The sequence below is a fragment of the Sycon ciliatum genome, chromosome 9, assembly GCF_964019385.1.
Source record: "Sycon ciliatum chromosome 9, ocSycCili1.1, whole genome shotgun sequence".
NCBI lineage: Eukaryota > Metazoa > Porifera > Calcarea > Leucosolenida > Sycettidae > Sycon > Sycon ciliatum.
This window is the reverse complement of record NC_088651.1, coordinates 27,702,284-27,720,469: the sequence shown is the minus strand read 5'-3', so window position 1 is coordinate 27,720,469 and position 18,186 is coordinate 27,702,284. Positions and strand designations below refer to the sequence as shown.

Sequence of the window (18,186 nt, the reverse complement as noted above, 5' to 3'; positions counted from 1 at the left end):
GTACGACATACACCCTCTATGGGAACGTTAGACAAGAACAGGTCGATAACAGATGCCGAAGAGGACGTGACTCTTGTCGGCTGAGACACATGGTTAAACAAGTTGCAGTGTGTGAGTGTGGAGTGCAAGTGATTTGCACGGCTGGCAAGAGCATCGGCATAGTCCACATTAAAGTCTCCAATGAGAACTGTGCGCGACTGTCTTCCCTGCATTGCCTTTTCGATGTTGGCTTGGAATACATCCCAGTAAGCCACTGACTTATCTGGTGGACGGTATGCACATCCCACCAGGGTACTGTGCTTTTGCTCCATGACCTCAATCCACAAAATTTCCAAATCTGTTTCCAGATCAGCACGTCGTTTGACACGAGTCGTTTCATGACAGTATATGCAAACGCCACCGCCGTGCTGTAGGGCACGATCTTTCCTGAATAGCTTGTAGTGAGGAATGGATACCTCTCCATCAGTTACATCAGCAGCTAGCCATGTTTCAGCAACGCCCATGACATGCACACCATGCTTGGAAACGAAATCTTTGAGTTCGTCGACTTTTCTGCGGAGGCTGCAGATGTTAAGGAAGGCTATGCTGGTCATCTTGGGCTGAATTCATACTGCTGTGGCTGTCCTCTGTTTCAGATCTGTACTTGTCGAAATTCCAACACCTACTGTACAGTGGAGCAGGCCAGAAACGGCGGCTGTTGACTAGCTTCGCACTGGAAGCGTTGATGGTGATCCTGGCCGATGATGAGGATTCTTTGGGGAAGATCTTCACCTCAAAAACACAGACAGGGTGATCGATGTCTGCAGCTCTGCGTTCAATAAACAGTTTCAACTGCTCGCTCTGCATCTCGGGGAGCAGGTTCCCAACGAAGAAAACTGACTTTTTCTGCGTGGGCTTAGTATTCGTGACCAGCCTCCAGGAAGCTTCGACATCGTCCTGCATATCCTCAAATATTTTGAGGCGATCGACGATCTTCTGTGCAGCACTTGGTTTCAAATGTCCCTCTGCACGTGCTCCTGGGTCATCAAGGCCAAGGTCCGATCTCTGCGTACGGGGTTCATGAACCGAGTCAACGTCCTCGCACGTGGAGGTGGCTGCTGAAGCTTCCAGATCCGGTTGAGCACGGCTGTCTTGAGATGTTGGCGCATTCGTAGATCGTACGGACTTTGCAGACTCAGCTTGAACTTGTTCACCAGCTTTGAAACTGCTCCGTGCACGGCGTGGCTTTCCCTTGCTCTTTGTCTCGTCATGGCCGACTGCCTTCGCTGCCGCCATTGAATACGCTGGTGATCCAGATTCCATAACTACCTCCTTCAGGGAGGAAACTAAACGGGTGAGGTCGTCGATTTTACTATTTAATCTTTTCTCTCGATCGGCAGCAAGACTACGTTCCATTTCCATTACTTCGAGGATTTTTAAAAAATGGCTTTCACATGTTGAGCAAGACTGACGGACAGAATCTTTCCTCACGGGGTCTGGAACACCAAACTGATCTTCCACTGTGATATCACCACATACACTTGTGTCCATCGTGCTAAGGGTGCGTTCTTATATTCTCTAGCTTCGAGAAGAAGAAGAAAAGAGAAGTCGAAGAAACTGGGATTACTCAAGAACGGGTCTCGAAGAATTCGGAGATATTTTGCACATGTCAAGCAAAATGAAGCGCCAAAGGGGCCGCGATCTTGAGTGATGAATGTAGTAATGCACGTGTGCGTATGCGAAAAGGGAAATGCGTACACTAATGATGAACACGTGCCTTTTAGTCGTAGTTCGCATGCGCTGATCCCAAACCGCGGGAATCTCCAAGTTTCAACCACCTCTGAAGCTTGGAGAGCTTGGAGAGCTTTGGAGAGCCTCCTAAAAGTCGGAGAGGATATAAGAACAGCTCTCGAACTTTTCGGAGAGTCTCCAACTTTTCCGAGAGGATTTAAGAACGCACCCTAAGCCAGCCCCCGAGGGGCAAAAACTGCCAGATTTACTGAAAACAAGCGGAGCCCAAAAATGGCAAACCGCCCCTGCAGTCGCAAAAAATTCTGGTGTGTGTGTGTGTGAATGCACGGACACGTGTGTGTGTATGTGTGTGCGTATGTGTGTATGTGTGTGTATGTGTATGTGTGTGTATGTGTATGTGTGTGTGTATGTGTATATATATATATGTGTGTGTGTGTGTGTGTGTGCTTGCATCTAGTCCAGAGTGTGATTGCTCGCATATAATGATTTTTGCGCACGCGCAAATTTAACACAGAAGGCGCATGCTCTGTTCCCAACAAACTCTCACGCGCTCATTGTTCTCCGAAGTCCACTGTTCCTGACTTCAGTTCTTGCTTTGTCCGCATTGGCAGTGGATTTCTTTCTCAACCTCAATCTCAAGGTTTACCACAGCTCACGGAGATGCCCCGTGCACGTAAGCAGTCGGCTCCCGGGCCCAGGCGTTCCAGTCGCAGGCGCGCCTCGTCGTCCCCGTATGCCTACACTCCAAATCGAGCCCCTGCGGACCATGCGGCCGATCATTCCGGCAATGCCCATGCGGATCGTTCCGGCAATGCCCGTGCGGAGCAGGACGATATCCCGTCCGCCGTTCTCCAGCCGGCCAGCTTACTCACAACTGGCCTAAATCCACGTTCCGTTACGGCGGCCGTGTCGACGGCGCTGCACCCCCTGCTGGCTCGAGTCGAGCGCCTTGAGGAGCGAATTTCAGCTCGCCAGGATCCGGACGGCCATGCTCAGGCGGCGGTTCCCTCAGTGGCAGATGTGGTCCAAACCGCGTCCAACACCGTCACCCATCACCCGCCGCAGGTCGACTCCGGCCCCATGGACATTTCCCTCATGCAACCCGCGCTGCCTCCGATCGCAGCGCCCATGGCGAACACTCGTGAGTCCAGCTCTATTGTTCCCACGGTCCCGCGTAAGTTGCTTGACAAAATCACACGCGGCGAATATATTGAGCTGGAGGATCTCCTCCCAGAGAATGTGGTTGCAGGGTCCGAGCCCTTGGAGCTCAGTACCGCCAACGGAGAGGGCCGGCGTGTGTCCCTCAATTTATGTGTGACTAAGAAGCGCTCCATTGTCGACTTCACTGCCTAGCTGGAATCCTACACAATCTACATGGCCTGCGCACTGAAACATGTGCCATTCCGAGCACTGGAGCTGGTGACGTACCAGCACATTATCTGTACTGCCAACCAGCAGTTTGCGACCCCAGCTGTACTGGGGTATGACCGTGCCTTCCGTGCAGCGGTGGCAACAACCTCGGCTCGTTGGGACGCAATCGACCAAAGCCTCTGGAGCCTGCACCTGACCCGGGCACCCCGACCATCATGTCCGCGCTGCACAACGCACCACAGCCGTGACCGTTGCCCACAGTATTTGGCAGGGCCACATGCTCCAGCTGGCACCAACACCAGCCGTCCTACGCAGCCATTTCTGGCCGGGGCGGGCGGCACCCGCCAGATCTGCCTCAACTTCAACCGTGGCCGCCCATGCCAACACCAGCCCTGTGAACGCTTGCACGTCTGCTCAACCTGCGGCGACCGAGGTCATCCCGCCGCTCGCTGCACCAACGACGGTCGCCGAGGACCCCGCCAGACGGACAAGCCCGTCGCAGCGAAGTAGTCTCCCCACGCCTCTGTACATAGCCCGCCTAATGACTCTTTTTCCTCGTATTTCTAATCGTGGCCTCTCTGACTTTATCCTTAATGGCTTGCAACACGGGTTCCCCATTGGCCACTCTGGTGCTTCTGTATCTATCATCTCTGGCAACCTCCCAACTGCCATTGAACATGCTCAGTTTGTACAACAACAAATTGCTGACCGGGTCCGACGTGACGAATCGGCCGGTCCTTTCTCTGTCCAGCCTTTCCACCCATTTGTATGCTCTCCGCTCGGCGTAGTGCCCAAGAACAACGGGAAACTCCGCCTCATTCACCACGTCTTACCCTGACCGTATGTCTGTGAATGATGGAATAAACAAGGATTCGTTCTCCCTACATTATGTCACAGTGGACGATGCCATTGAGCTTCTGCAACGTCAAGGTACCGGTGCCTTGATGGCGAAGCTCGACATACGCAATGCATTTCGACTGGTCCCGGTCGCACCCACTGCATACCATTTGTTGGGTTTCCAGTGGCAGGGCCAATTCTACTATGACAAAGTACTGTCATTCGGGCTGAGGTCCGCACCCTACTTGTTTAACTGCATTGCGGACGCACTTTGCCAGATAAGCTGTGAACTGTTCCAGGTTCCCCACCTCCTGCACCTTCTGGACGACTTCTGGCTCTGTGGCCCTGCAAACTCAACGCTATGTGCGCAGCGTCTGAACGTAGTCCTCTCCGTATTCCGCTACCTGAGAGTTCCCATTGCCGACGAAAAGACAGCCGGCCCAACCTCCTGTCTCACCTTCCTGGGCATCGAACTGGACTCCGTCCAGAAAGTGGCTCATCTCCCACAGGACAAGGTTGACGACATCCACTCCAGACTATTGGCCTTTCGCCAACGCCAATCCTGCCGTCTACGGGAGCTTGAACAGCTGTTGGGCAAGCTGAACTTTGCCAGCCGCGTCATCACGCCGGGCCGTACATTCATGCGCCGACTGTATGATGCCACGCGCAACGTTTCCAAGCCCTACCACCGCATCCGTCTCTCTCCAGAATGTCATCTGGACCTTCTTTGGTGGTCTCACCTACTCGATGGCTGGAATGGCAAGTCATTCTTCCTCGATCTCCAGGAGACGCTGGCCAGCGACATCCTGATAGAAACTGACGCATCTGGCGCCATTGGGCATGGCGCAGTTTACGGCACGCATTGGTTTGCCGACACCTGGTCACCACAACACACTCCGCTCTGCATTACGTTCAAGGAGCTGTATCCCATCTGCATTGCATGTGCTACGTGGGGCCACCAGTGGTGTCGCAAGCGTATCCGCTTCCATACCGACAACGAAGCTGTCGCCACTGTTCTCAAGTCTGGCACCAGTCGCTGCCCTAATGTGATGTCACTCCTACGGCAGCTCTTCTTCATCTGCGCCAAGGGTAACTTTATGGTCACTGCCCGTCACATACCTGGAACTACCAACATCCTTGCCGACGCTCTCTCCAGGCAAGATTTCAAGCGATTCCATTCGTGCCACCCTACCGCCGCTCACATGCCCACTCCCATGCGTGCTCTTCCGTCCATTCCTGGGGAGACTTCGGCCGTGCCTTGCACTGCCGAGTGACGGAAGTCCACATGCAAACTGCCATGAAAGCTTGCAGCACCGGTCCTGGGTAAGCGCTGATCAGACAGACTGAGCCCACTTATTGTGGGTGCCAGAGCATAACCGAATGTCACCTATGTACCGACTGTACACTCAGTAACTCAATATCACTCTACTATTGTCCACAATCTGTGGCACCCCCTCTACAGGTCACCAGTTAGTAACAGTGAATAGGAGGTTCTCTATTTGGGGAGTCAACCTTGCTTACCAGGCTCCTCATACGGCTCATTCAGCCTCTCACACTCAGACGGCTCACTCAGCCTCGGCTCACTCAGCCTCGGCTCACTCAGCCTCGGCTCACTCAGCCTCGGCTCACTCAGCCTCGGCTCACTCAGCCTCTCAATACGGCTCACTCAGCCTCCGCAGCCGGGCCCTGCCCGGCTGCCTCCATACGGCTCACTCAGCCTCCGCAGCAGGGCCCTGCCCAGCTGCCATGCACACACATTCACACAGCTCTAAGCTGTCACTTACTCGGAGCCTGGCAAAGCAATTGACAAACCCTCCTATTCCCCAAACTGGTTGCTCGTTGTGTGAGTGCGGCATGCAGATGCTTGTGTTAAATGATTTTTTGCGCACGCGCAAAAATATGTTAACACAGAAGGCGCATACTCTGTTCCCAAAAAACTCTCACGCGCTCATTGTTCTCCGAAGTCCACTGTTCCTGACTTCAGCTCTTGCTTTGTCCGCATTGGCAGTGGATTTCTTTCTCAACCCACCCACCCACTCCACTATTGTCATCATCATGTTTCCTATTCTAGTTCTCTCCTGTCGGTATCCATTATCATACCGGCCTACAATAACTACACCGATGCCGTCTACCGGCGAAACTCTGTAAATACATGGAGGGGAGTCAACCTTGCTTACCAGGCTCCTCATATGGCTCATTCAGCCTCTCACACTCAGACGGCTCACTCACTGCGGCCTCAGCTCACTCAGCCTCTCAATACGGCTCACTCAGCCTCCGCAGCCGGGCTCTGCCCGGCTGCCTCCATACGGCTCACTCAGCCTCCGCAGCAGGGCCCTGCCCAGCTGCCATACACACACATTCACACAGCTCTAAGCTGTCACTCACTCGGAGCCTGGCAAAGCAATTGACAAACCCTCCTATTCCCCAAACTGGTTGCTCGTTGTGTGAGTGCGGCATGCAGATGCTTGTGTTAACTCGTATATGTTGCAATTGGCATAGCTTTCATGTGATTAAGTTGCGGGTTGCTCCAACGAGGAGCATAGGCTTCTTGCCGAACTTGACACTTGCCGCTGACTCACGACTGCCATCCGGAGCACACCAGGAGCACGTCGCACCTTCCGCTCGGCAAAAAGAATGCACCACGCCCTGCTCAATACACAGTGTTTCGGGGAATTCACCCCTCATCTGTTGAGCTTGAGTAGGCTGACGAAGATTGGCACAATCTCTGAGACTCTGAGTTACAATATACTGCAGACTAGTTCCATTGCTAATTTCCGGTGAGTGACAATATACTGCAGACTACTTGGTCCGCGTCAGCAATATTGTCGCTTATCTTTCGACAATTTGAACTTAGACTTTGGACATGAACGCGTGCACTTGAAGTGATAAAACTTGGTACGATGGACGGTAAGGTATAGAATGAGAACTAGCTGCGAGGAATTTATTGTCCAAGGAAGGGTTCCTACTTTTTCGGTCCTCCTCGTCGCTGCTCTCGGCGCTGGCGACAAATATTTTTGCTCGGGATCGACTCTCTTGCTTTTGCAAGCTCATCTCTCTTCCTCTCCGCTGCCTGGCTATTCTCTAAAGAGAAGTCGATCGTGACGGTCGCCTTCTCTATAGGACTTCGCGTGGGCAGCACGACAGCCTGTGTGGTTCAAATCAGACGCCGTTCTTTGCAAGATTTTATTTTGAACGACGACGTTGCGTTCAGTACTTGCAAATCTCCACGACGCGCTGGATACTCCGAGCGTTGAGCTGGAGGTAAGGGAGCTGCGATCTCAGCTTGATGAGCGATCCCTGAGGTGAGCGATCTCGGCCGTTCAGCAAAATGGAGCTGATTCCGAGTAGCCGATTAGTTTCTTGTGGCTTGCGCCTGCACAGCGTAAAAAGATAATCTATTTTGATGCGGCGCTGTATCAATCAGAATCACCCACCTGTCGCTCTCGAAATCCACTCGAACTCTAGCTAGACCTTTTAGGTACTAGCAAACTAACTTGCTAACCAAAATTGGGATGAAATGGGCTGCCAAGTAAGCATTGGCGACATATAAACAAAGCTGAAAGATAAGCGACAATATCGCTGACGCGGACCAAGTAGTTTTATTGTTAACACGCATGCACTCGCTATTGCAGACCAGTGGAGAGCACACATCATATGGAGGATTCATGGAGTGCTGGGCAACCGAATCTGGCATGTGATAATCATGTAGGATAGTCCACGCACGAGGTGCAGCCCATGAAATGGGCACCCATGAACTGGGCGGAGTGTGGACAGCCTGTATGATAGTGTGTATGTATGTCCACACACAAAGTGCAGCCCATGAGATGGGGGCCCATGAAATGGACGGAGTGTGGACGGCCCACGCACGAAGTGCAATGCCCGTTAGGAGGCAGGAGTGTGGGAGTATGAGTGTGATGGCCGAAGGCCGTGATAATTGCCAGATGAGAGGAGATAGCTGGCCCATGGTTGCCCAGCCTCCATGCTAAGTTGTGACATATTGCAATGCACGAGAATGACACTGTTGTTGCTATCAGCGCAGTTTGTCAGCACAATCCTTACAGAGCAAGTTGCTGTGCTGTTCCAAACGGTCAGCCGTGTGGGTACGTGCATGGGTGCGAGTTGTGTGCCCGCGTGGCGGGTTCTTACATACCTCCATGCGTTCTGTGATGCACTTGTACCTCTGACAGCTTTTGGGTCAGCTGCGCCATGTCTGTGTCGGTTGTCCTGATGTAGCGCAAGACACTGTCGCTCCTCCATCGGCCCATTGCCCTGATTAGCCAGTCAGGGGTACCCGCCATGGCTGCCATTGTGGCGGCACCTATGCGGAACGAATGACCAGCGCAATCGAGAGAATTGGGTGTTCCCGTGAGTGGGAGAAGCTGTCGGAGCTCTTCTGTCGGCGCCTGCCTGGTCAGCGGTCTCCCAGAGCGGTAGCGGAAGAGTGCGTCAGCGGCGTCAGACGGACAGACTGTAAAATATGCCAGGAGGGCAGCAACCGGGCAAGGTTGTGAAGTGGTACTACCGATTATCACTGCATGTCCCTGACGGAATTGGTCCGTCTTTGATTGCTTGATGTGGAAGCGGATATATGTGCATCCTTGAGTGACGTCCAGAGTCACATCCTGGCGCGTGGCATGAGTGGCAGGGTCAAACCCGGCCGGAGGCGCAGTAAATTCAGCGCATCGGAGAAATCCGAAAAAGGCGAGCACCATTGCCGCCTTGAGCATGCACTTGTCCTGCTGGTGACGCCGTTGGTCCAGGCTGAGTTGGTTGAGGAGCTTCCGCAGCAAATCAATGGTGATTGGGAGGCGAGTGCGCTGGGTTGCTGGGTCAGTCGCCGTCCTCTTGATGCCTCGCATAACACGTGGCAGCAGCAACGCGTTCATCCTTGGATTATCGGAATCCGGCTTCGAGATGCATGTTGCGTACTGCGGCCATGTAGACATGACTTGTCTGTGGTTGAACCGATTGCGCCAGGTGTGCTGCGAAGCAGCTGAGCATCGTGTCTGTAGCAGGCATGGGCGACCATCTCTGCAACGCACAGAATTGTGTAAACTTCCTTTCGCCAGTGGTGTACGTGCGCCGCGTTGTCGGGGCGATTGCCATGGCTGACAGGTCGGCGACCTCCCGCATCAGTCCAGGAGAGGGAGGTGGATTGCAGTGTCCGGGGCTTGCCGTGCTGATGGTGCCAGCTGCTGGAATGCCTGCAGGTTGAAACGAGCCAGAGCGTCGGCGATCGAATTCAGATGGCCAGGTACCTATTTGGCAGTAATGGTGAAGCTGTGAGTTGCACAAACGAAGAACAATGCACGCAGCAGTGACATCATGCCTGGTGACTTGCTGGAGTTTGACTTCAGGCATTCGACAACGGACTGATTGTCGCAATGCATTACGATACGTTGCCGGGACCACAGATTGCCCCAAGTACTGCAAGCCATCGCCACGGCATAGAGCTCTTTGTATCCGATGCTCTCTTCTTCTTGCTCCTTTGCCCATCTGCCCTGGATCCAGCGCTGCTCCTTGCCGTAGAATGCGCGCCAGCCGAGAGTGCCGTTAGCGTCTGTGTACAGTCCAAGGTCGGCCGACGATGTACTGCTGTTATAGAGGAGGAATGCCTTTCCGTTCCAGTGCTGGATCAGAAGCTGCCACCAGCGGATGTCTTTCCTGGCCTCGCCCGTCAGAGTGATACGGAAATACGGCTTGGCGTGGCTAAACCTCTTGTTGATATCCCATAAGCGCCGCGTAAATGTTCTGCCTGGTACGACGACGCTCGACGCAAAGGAGAGTTTCCCCAGGAAGTGATCGAGTTTGCGTTGCGTGGTCTGGGTGCAGCGTGACATCTCGCTGAGGAGCTCACGGAGGTCCGCCAGTTTGTCGTCTGGGAGATGGGCTTCCATGCGCACCATGTCCAGGACAATTCCGAGGAAGACCAGGGATGTGGACGGGCCCTCGAGCTTTTCCTCGGCTAGTGGGATTGATAGGTATTTGAATGCTTGCAGGATGACGTTCTTTGCCTGGATAGCGAGGCTTCGCTGAGGAGGGCTGATACTAAGAAAATCGTCTAGATAGTGAAGGAGGTGAGGGATGGCAAAGTTAGTCGTAATGATCCACTCAATGGCACTGGCAACCTGGTCGAATAGAAACGGGCTGGAGCGTAGGCCGAACGGCAACACTCGGTCAAAGTAATATTGCCCTTGCCACTGAATACCAAGTAGAGACCAATCGGACGGGTGCACAGGGATTAGCCGGAATGCATTGCGGATGTCCAGCTTTGTCAGCAATGCACCCTGCCCGTAGGCCATAATTGTTTGCACTGCATCGTCTATCCGGATATATGACAGGCTAAACGCGGACGGGTCGATGCCATCGTTAACACTATTGCCGACGGGAGCTGATAAATGGTGGATAATGCGTAGTTTACCATTCTTCTTGGGCACCACACCAATGCCTGAGCACTGGAAGGATGGAAATGGAGGGGTGGAATAAGGGCCGCAGGTCTCTCCCTGCGCACAGGATGTTGCTAGATACTCAGATATGTACACGGAATGTTCAGCAGATGAGGGAAGATTTGGGGCTGTCACAGTCTGACGGCGACCGGAGAAGCCTATGCGGAATCCAGATTGTAGGCCCCTGCTCACGCGGGAGGAGAATGCCTTGTCTGGATGATCAGCGAGCAGTCTAGTAAAGCGGGCAACATCAATGGGTGTGTGAATGCATGGCATACTGGAATCAAGAGCAGGGAAGGCGAGCGGGGGAAACTGTGAGTTACTATTACTGTCTGTACATGCCTGCTTTGCGGGAGCAAGGCTAGTGGCATGGCGTCCCGCCATGCTTGTGTCGGGGCCTGGCACGGGTGACTTACTTGCCTGACCGTTTGGCAGGTGGCGCTGATATGCTGGGCCGTGTGCTCGCGGGGTTGGCAGTGCAGGCCGTTTTGGGTGGCGGCCTTGGCATTGCAGGCAGAGGTGCGCTCTCCCGCATCCCCCTTGGCATCTGGCCCAGTTGAAATTCCGGCAAATTGGGTGGCCACCGACTGAGGGCGAGGAATGTGCGCCGCCAAATGGTGTGGCTCTAGAGGGACGAAAGGGACACTGCCCCCCAGCGGATGGAGGGTGAACAAGCGAGCATGCAAAGCACGGAGTTCGAGCCTTGCCAGTAGTGCTCAGCTGCCATATATTATGGTCGATCACATCCCAGCGACGGGCAGGGTTGCTAGCCGCCGCGCGGCGGAATTGCCGATCATACTCGAGCCAGCCATCCGGGACAAATTTCCGGTTGGCTTCTGTGATGATGGCCTGGTACCCAACCAGTTCGGAGGCTCTTTCTGGAGCTGCTTGCAGGATAGTGTGGAGCACCACCGTCCAAGCCTCCAACCACGTCGCAAGATCGCACACGTGGCGCCATGTGGAGGCTTTGGGCGAGAACTCCTGCGTTAGGCGCACGGGTGTGCCGTCCATAAGGTGCATCTGCACACCTGTGCTAGAGGGGTTTGGGGCTAATCCAACTGGGTCCACCAACAACTCAGACAAATCTAGGAACTCACCGGAAAGGATTCTGTCCCGTGTCCTCTGCGGGATGGTGGTGGTTGGGAGCTGCTGGTCCGCTGATCGTGGCCGGCAGGTAGCTGCGACCGGTTCCGATGCAATTTCGGTTGTTGTGGTGCTGATCGCGGATGCAGCCGGTGGTGGGGCCATGGCGCGGCGCTGGGAATCCAGAATCGCTGGCAGTGTTTCAGTCAGCACTTCTGCGATCGTGGCTTGAAGGCTTTCGGCCGGGATCACTGATTGTTGCGCCCGGGGGTTCAGGCATTGCAACCTGTGGAGCAACAGCGCTCTGGGAGACGGACGCCGCTGGCGGACCGCGTGGGAAGTTGTTTCGCGAGGCCGGATCTGTGGCGCGAGAATCGCCCAGGCTCGGAGGTTGAGAGGAGGCAGGGGCAGCTACCTCGGGAACAGCAGTCCTGCTACTAGTCCTAGTCCGTCGAGGCATAGCGAATGGTGAGGTGAGGGAGTTGCAAGATCCGAAAAGCCGAGAAACTGAGAAAGGAACAAACCGGTGTTCTTCTCACGACGCAAGCAAAGCAAATATGAAGTAGCAATGTGGCCAGCGCGAAGTATGGTGTGTGCGTTACGGGTTCAAGCTCCGATGTGTGCTGCAGCCGCATATGGCTGGTTGGCTGGCGAGTTCAGGTGAGTTCCGGCGTACGCATGTTACATGCCACCGCAGCGTGTATGTGCGTGTTACTTGACATGCATCAATGAATAGTGTGGGATCTGTGGGCTCTTTGGAAGCCGCTGGAGCGCGTGTGAAGTGGTGGCTTGTGCAATGTGTTAACCTACATTACCGCAAGCTCTAATGTGCTATTAATTTCGGGTGAGTGACAATATACTGCAGACTAGTTTCATGGTTAATTTCAGGTGAGTGACAATATACTCAAGACTAGTTCCATTGTTAAAGGGGAAGTTAAGGCAAAAATTAATATTTCACCAGTTGTAGTCTTCGGGGTGCTCAGTCAAATGGTCGTGGTCCGAGTAAGCTGAGACGCTCCCTTCCTACTTGAATCCCAATCGAACTCGCGCACTTCCACCGAAATTGGGTGACTGCGCCCTACTAGATGGGGATTAGTATGCAAAATGTCACTAAAAGCGCCATTTCGTTCTTATAGAAGCATGGATGACCGCGATTGGCCCATATGTTGTAGTCCTTTGGACTCTGAGTCGATTGGTTTTGGTCCGAAAAGGCTGCGATGCAGCGTTCCTCCTTTATTCCCAATCGAACATGGTTGAACAAGCGGTCACGTGCTCCTGCGTACGCCAGTCACCTGGTCACCGTGCCTGCAGGGTACAACTTACTAGCCTGTTTGACCTTTTTTGGGTGCAGTCCTGTCACTCGAGTTGAACTCGAGTTGAACCTTGGTGTGAAAGTTGTCGCCTGCTGGCGTGGTGACGAGGTGATTTGGGCACCCAGGAGCACGTGACCGCTTGTTCAACCATGTTTGATTGGGAATAAAGGAGGAACGCTGCATCGCAGCCTTTTCGGACCAAAACCAGTCGACTCAGCATCCAAAATACAACAACATATGGGCCAATCGCGGTCATCCGTGCTTTTATAAGAACGAAATGGCGCTTTTAGTGACATTTTGCATACAAATCCCCATCTAGTAGGGCGCAGTCACCCAGTTTCGGTGGAAGTGCGCGAGTTCGATTGGGATTCAAGTAGGAAGGGAGCGTCTCAGCTTCCTCGGACCAAGACCATTCGACTCAGCACCCCGAAGACTACAACTGGTGAAATTTTAATTTTTGCCTTAACTTCCCCTTTAATTTCGGGTGAGTGACAATATACTGCAGACTAGTTTCATTGTTAATTTCGGAAATCTGGAAAATCCATGCACCAGCGCTAGCTCAAACAATTTCCGGAAACTGTTTTTTTTGCCACATTTGTGTGTTGCGTTCGCCTTGATTCTAGATTCAGACCTGTGTTTTAGCTAGGCAGGCATGATGTCCTTGATGTTCAACTTACTTTCACAGATTGGAAAGTTGACCCAGGTTCCTTGGTGGCAATATGCGGGTCCTGTACTTTTCAGTGAATGACCTGGCAGGCACTGCGCTGAACCATCATCGTTGATTGTGCGAACGGCAGTGCTATTCACGTGAGCAGCATCATTGCATATTCCTGGCAAAGGCAACACAATGAAAGCAAGGACTGTCAATCACCCAGGTCGTTGTGAGTTGTAACATGGATGCTGGCTTTCATCACATAGTAACACCATGTGCCTAGCAAACCACTGGAGAGTTTCTATAATACTTCAACACACCCCGGCTACTAGTGGAAATTGAGAGAAAATATCTGGGAAAATCAGTAGAAGTGTGCAAGGCGATGCCTCAGAAATTTGGCTTCGGTTTGCAAGCGATGAAAAAACTGCCATAATATACGTCGATACTGAGAAATTGAGACCACTTTGTTCTTCCCATCGTCAACTTCAGCATTTCGTATTCAGGAGAGATACCAGGATTCTTATACCTGAGCCTGCAGTCTTGATAAATGCCCACGCGAACGATGTGGGACTGCACGAACTCCAGAAAACGAAATGCGCTCTGGGGCGGAATAGTGCGGAGCGTGATGAATTTGCTTGGTGTTTGAAGAGAGTTCCGGCAAAGTCAGAGACCACCACGGCTTCAGTATCAAGTATCAAGTATCAAGTAGACATTGCGCAGGAAGTTTGGCACCAGTGTTCGAACACAGAAAACAGCGACCCTGACGGTCTGACTAAGGCCGCGGTCACACAGAAAAGCTTGCACCGCTTTTGCGGAGGCGAAAAGCGGAACTACCGCAGCCGCTTTGGCGGACAACATGATGCAGCGTTCACACATACATGTAGACTACTGTGCCCCTCAACGCTCCGCTTTGGCGGAGAGAATGCAAATGCAGCACGACCTATGGAATTTTAGATGTTCTTGTCCGAGTTTTAGCGCCTTCGCTTGTACAAGTAGAGCTATCGTGGATCGCAGACAGGCTGCTGAATGTCTCCTGTCAAGTACACTCGTGGATTTGGGGCGCATTAACTGAGGCCCAGTACAGGTGTATTTGAATATTACTAGTTTGGTTTACATCAATATCAAATTCAAATAGTTGTATAGCAGGGTGTCGTTGCCTCCTTCTTGTCCGAGTTGAATCGACCTTCGCTAGTACAAGTAGAGCTATCGTGGATCGCTGACAGGCTGCTGAATGTCTCCTGTCAAGTACACTCGTGGGTATGGGGCACATTCACTCCGGCCCAGTCCAGGTGTATTTGAATATTAGTTTAGTTTACATCAATATCAAATTCAAATAGTTTTATAGCAGGGTGTCATTGCCTCCTCCATGATCCATCATCGACCCCAGCGACTGCGTGGATGCCTTCAGTTGCAGTGAGGGTGTGGCAGAGTACTCTACTACTCCCTGGTTGCAGTCCTAGTGTTGCATACTCTGGTTGACGCATTGCTTGGAGAGAGAAGGAGAGAGTTGGAGATCGTCCGTGATCGGGGCCAATGAGTTGGGAGACGGATTCCCTCACCAACTATCCACTCACATAGTCATAACGATGCAGTATCGTTTGCGAGATCTCCAGAACGTACAGTACATAGGCAAAGAAGAACAATATGAAAACTGAATACCAAACGGCAACCAAACAACACCAGAACTCAGCGCAGAAGTGGCACACCAAACTCCAAGGCCATCACCACGCAGGTTCCGCCAAAGCGGATCCGCGATAGCGGAGGTTCTGCTCGCATATTTTTGGCGTAGCGAAATCTAAACTTTCCGCCAAAGCGTAACTTACGCCTCTGCTGTTGCCGAGGCAACGGCGGAAGCGTAAGCTATGCTTTGGCGGAACCGCCAAAAAAGTGCATGTGTGACCGCGGCCTAAGACGAGCCAAGTCACAAATATTGCAATGTGCAAAGCGACAATTTTAATGACGCTGAGGAAGTACCTACAATTATTATCCACCTACATAAGAAGTGATTACTCCACAATATTCACCGCCTATAATCACCAATCGACGAGGAGACAATAGTCGTAAAATGGCAATAAATAAGATAAATTGTGCACTCATAACAACAGCAAAAATGAAGAAAGTCAAGTTGACTTTCTTCATTTTTGCTGTTGTTATGAGTGCACAATTTATCTTATTTATTGCCATTTTATAATCACCAATGTTAGTTATTTCTGAGGGGCTGTAACATGTCGACTTTCAAGGGACTTTTAACTTTTCCCTCCAATAAGAAGAGGAATAGCTTTGAGAAAGGAGATTAAACCTACAACCACAAGATTGCCAAGTACCTATCTTGACCATCTAACCAGGGTGCAGTCATGTATGCAAACCTAGTAATTATATTGCTGGTATATCGGTTTCATCTCAGGTTGAAGTAATTATCAGTGAATATTCACCCTCATTCAGCTTCGGGTAATGTTAAAATTGAAAACGTATACTTCTCCTTTAGAACTCAACCAGCTGAGCACAATAAAGGGCTGGCAATCATATCACCTGTTCTACTTACACGTCAATTGATATTGTATTTATTAGCAGATTAACATTTTTTTAAATGCATTTATTTAAGGGGATTCCCCAATCAAAGGCACAACTCATTGTCACTAATGAATTGTGTTGACACTTCTAACAGACACAGTATCTTATAAAACACTAATGTTCTTGGCCTCATAGATTTAGGCAGGAAACCAATCCTTATCGAGGTCATTTCAAACTAGTCAATGTTGTAAGGTTGTATCATACTTACTGGCTAAGCAGGCAAACGCAAATTTCTCGGAATTTGGTTTGATCACACGTCTCTTTAGGTTGTTGCTTTTGATTTGAAAAGCATAATGACTTTCAATGCTGAAGAGGTCGGATAGTCGGGACCAAAATAATGTGTCCTCGAGGACATTGACTCCAAGTTTAAGTTTGCGCAGTACACTAGAGAGAGTTTCCACTTCAAAGCCATTGTCAAAGTCCAGGAGTCTAGCATCATAACCGTAGGTGTCTATGCAATGTTTGGTCGCATTGTAATGATTCATCTTCAGCAAGTTCAGGCTAAAGGGAATTACCGGCACAATGACATGCAAATTATTCCTGTGGTACTGGGATGCAGCTGTGTATATGAAACGACACAAAGAGATAGAAGTTGAACAAGTGGAAAGAAACACATTCTGCTAGATCTCTTAGAGGGCCCTTGCACGCTACGTACATGTAAAATGTAACCAACTTGAGCGGGCGCTGCGTATGCGCAAGGCTGTTCAAGTGCAGTTGCACACTGAGAAGTGATCTGCTTGTACTTGTTGATTACTGGTATTCTTGCAATGCAAGCTCGTGGCGCACATACCAACATGAAAATAACACTGCGGCCCGAACGAAGCCGTTCTGAAGCATGCAAACATTGCAACGGAATGCTGAAGCAGGAATCAGGCCACCGACAGACATCCACACAGCGCCAAAAACAGCAAAAACACCAAAAAAAGTTGCCATCTGGAAAGGCAGGAATGCATGAAAGCTAAAAACAATCTTTTATACCCGTCCGAGATTTGCTGAAAATGTTTGCGCTACGTTGTAGGTTTCCCCGCCACATATGACGTCAGTTGACATGACAACTTGTACAGGGCCACAACTAAACAAGCGGTTTTGTATGCAGTGTGCAAGGGCCCGTATGGTAGACAAACGCACCACTGAACACAATTTTCATTTTTGTCTGAAATGTCTACCATAAGGGGCTATCGAGCCATGCAAAATGTTAGCACCACTGCATGCTGCTTGGGAATTTTCTCGCATTTTCTCATTGTTTCCCCTTGCTTAGTGTATTGCGCCCATAACATTCCGTAACGAGTAAGTATTTGCATTTTGGTTTACAACCTATCGAGTGGAGGAGAACAAGCTAGGGTCCATTATCGGAGACAAAGAGGATGTTGCCCCCGAATACAGATTGCTTCGGGCAAATTCGGCAAGATGTGGCCAGTGTAGTCACGCGGACATCTGGTCTCCAAAAAGCTACGGGTGAGGCTCTCTGGAGCCTTCGTCAAGCATCTGCTTATGTACAACGCAGGCACATGGGGCCTCTCAGACTCTCAGCTGTGTACTCTTGACTCAACCTATCGGAGGCATCTGAGAATCGTTGCAGGTATCCGCTACCCATTAGTAATCAGCAACGATGATCTCTACTGCAGAACTGAGATGCAACCACTGACCATCCTGGGAAGGGCCGGATTCCACTTCGGCTTCGCGGCTTTGTGGCACTTGGCTGCATGTAGTGGGGCAGCGCGGTTCCACGGAAACTCGCCATTCGCGGTACCGCGGTTGTGCGCTACGGTTTTTGATGACGTTTTACCTGCCTGCGCGCGCGCGAAGTCGAAAAACCCCCATGTTCTGGCCTGTGCAGCGAATTAAAAATTTGAATTTCAAAATTCTCGCGTACAAAACAATGCAAAGTACGGGAAACAGGTTGAGCCGCGACCACGGCTCACAGTTTTTGATAAAGAATCGTAGCGAAAGCTCGCGGTGAGCCGCGGCCTCGCTGCTCCAGCTCGAGCCGCGGTCACTATGGTGATGATGACATTTCAAGCCGCGGATGACGAGCTGTGGAGCAGCGGAGCCGCAGTGGAACCCAGTGTAAATACGTCTTGCATATAATTATACAATACCAGAACTACAAAACCCTGTGTTCTGGAAGTGTGGGGTAACAGCTACGTGTTGAATATACAGGCACATCGATCGATCAACTTCT

The 18,186-nt window shown here is 51.5% G+C and overlaps 1 protein-coding gene across 1 annotated transcript in view; it reads right to left on the bottom strand.

The window, feature by feature from the left end:
* The window catches only part of LOC135824966 (uncharacterized), a 76,110-nt gene that overhangs the window by 43,585 nt on the left and 14,339 nt on the right, over positions 1–18,186 (bottom strand). The window contains exons 5-6 of the mRNA XM_065337704.1: positions 16,213–16,563; positions 13,459–13,611 (exon numbers count right to left, since the gene is read on the bottom strand). Coding sequence (XP_065193776.1) covers positions 13,459–13,611; positions 16,213–16,563 — 504 coding nt within the window. The remainder of the gene's footprint in view (positions 1–13,458; positions 13,612–16,212; positions 16,564–18,186) is intronic.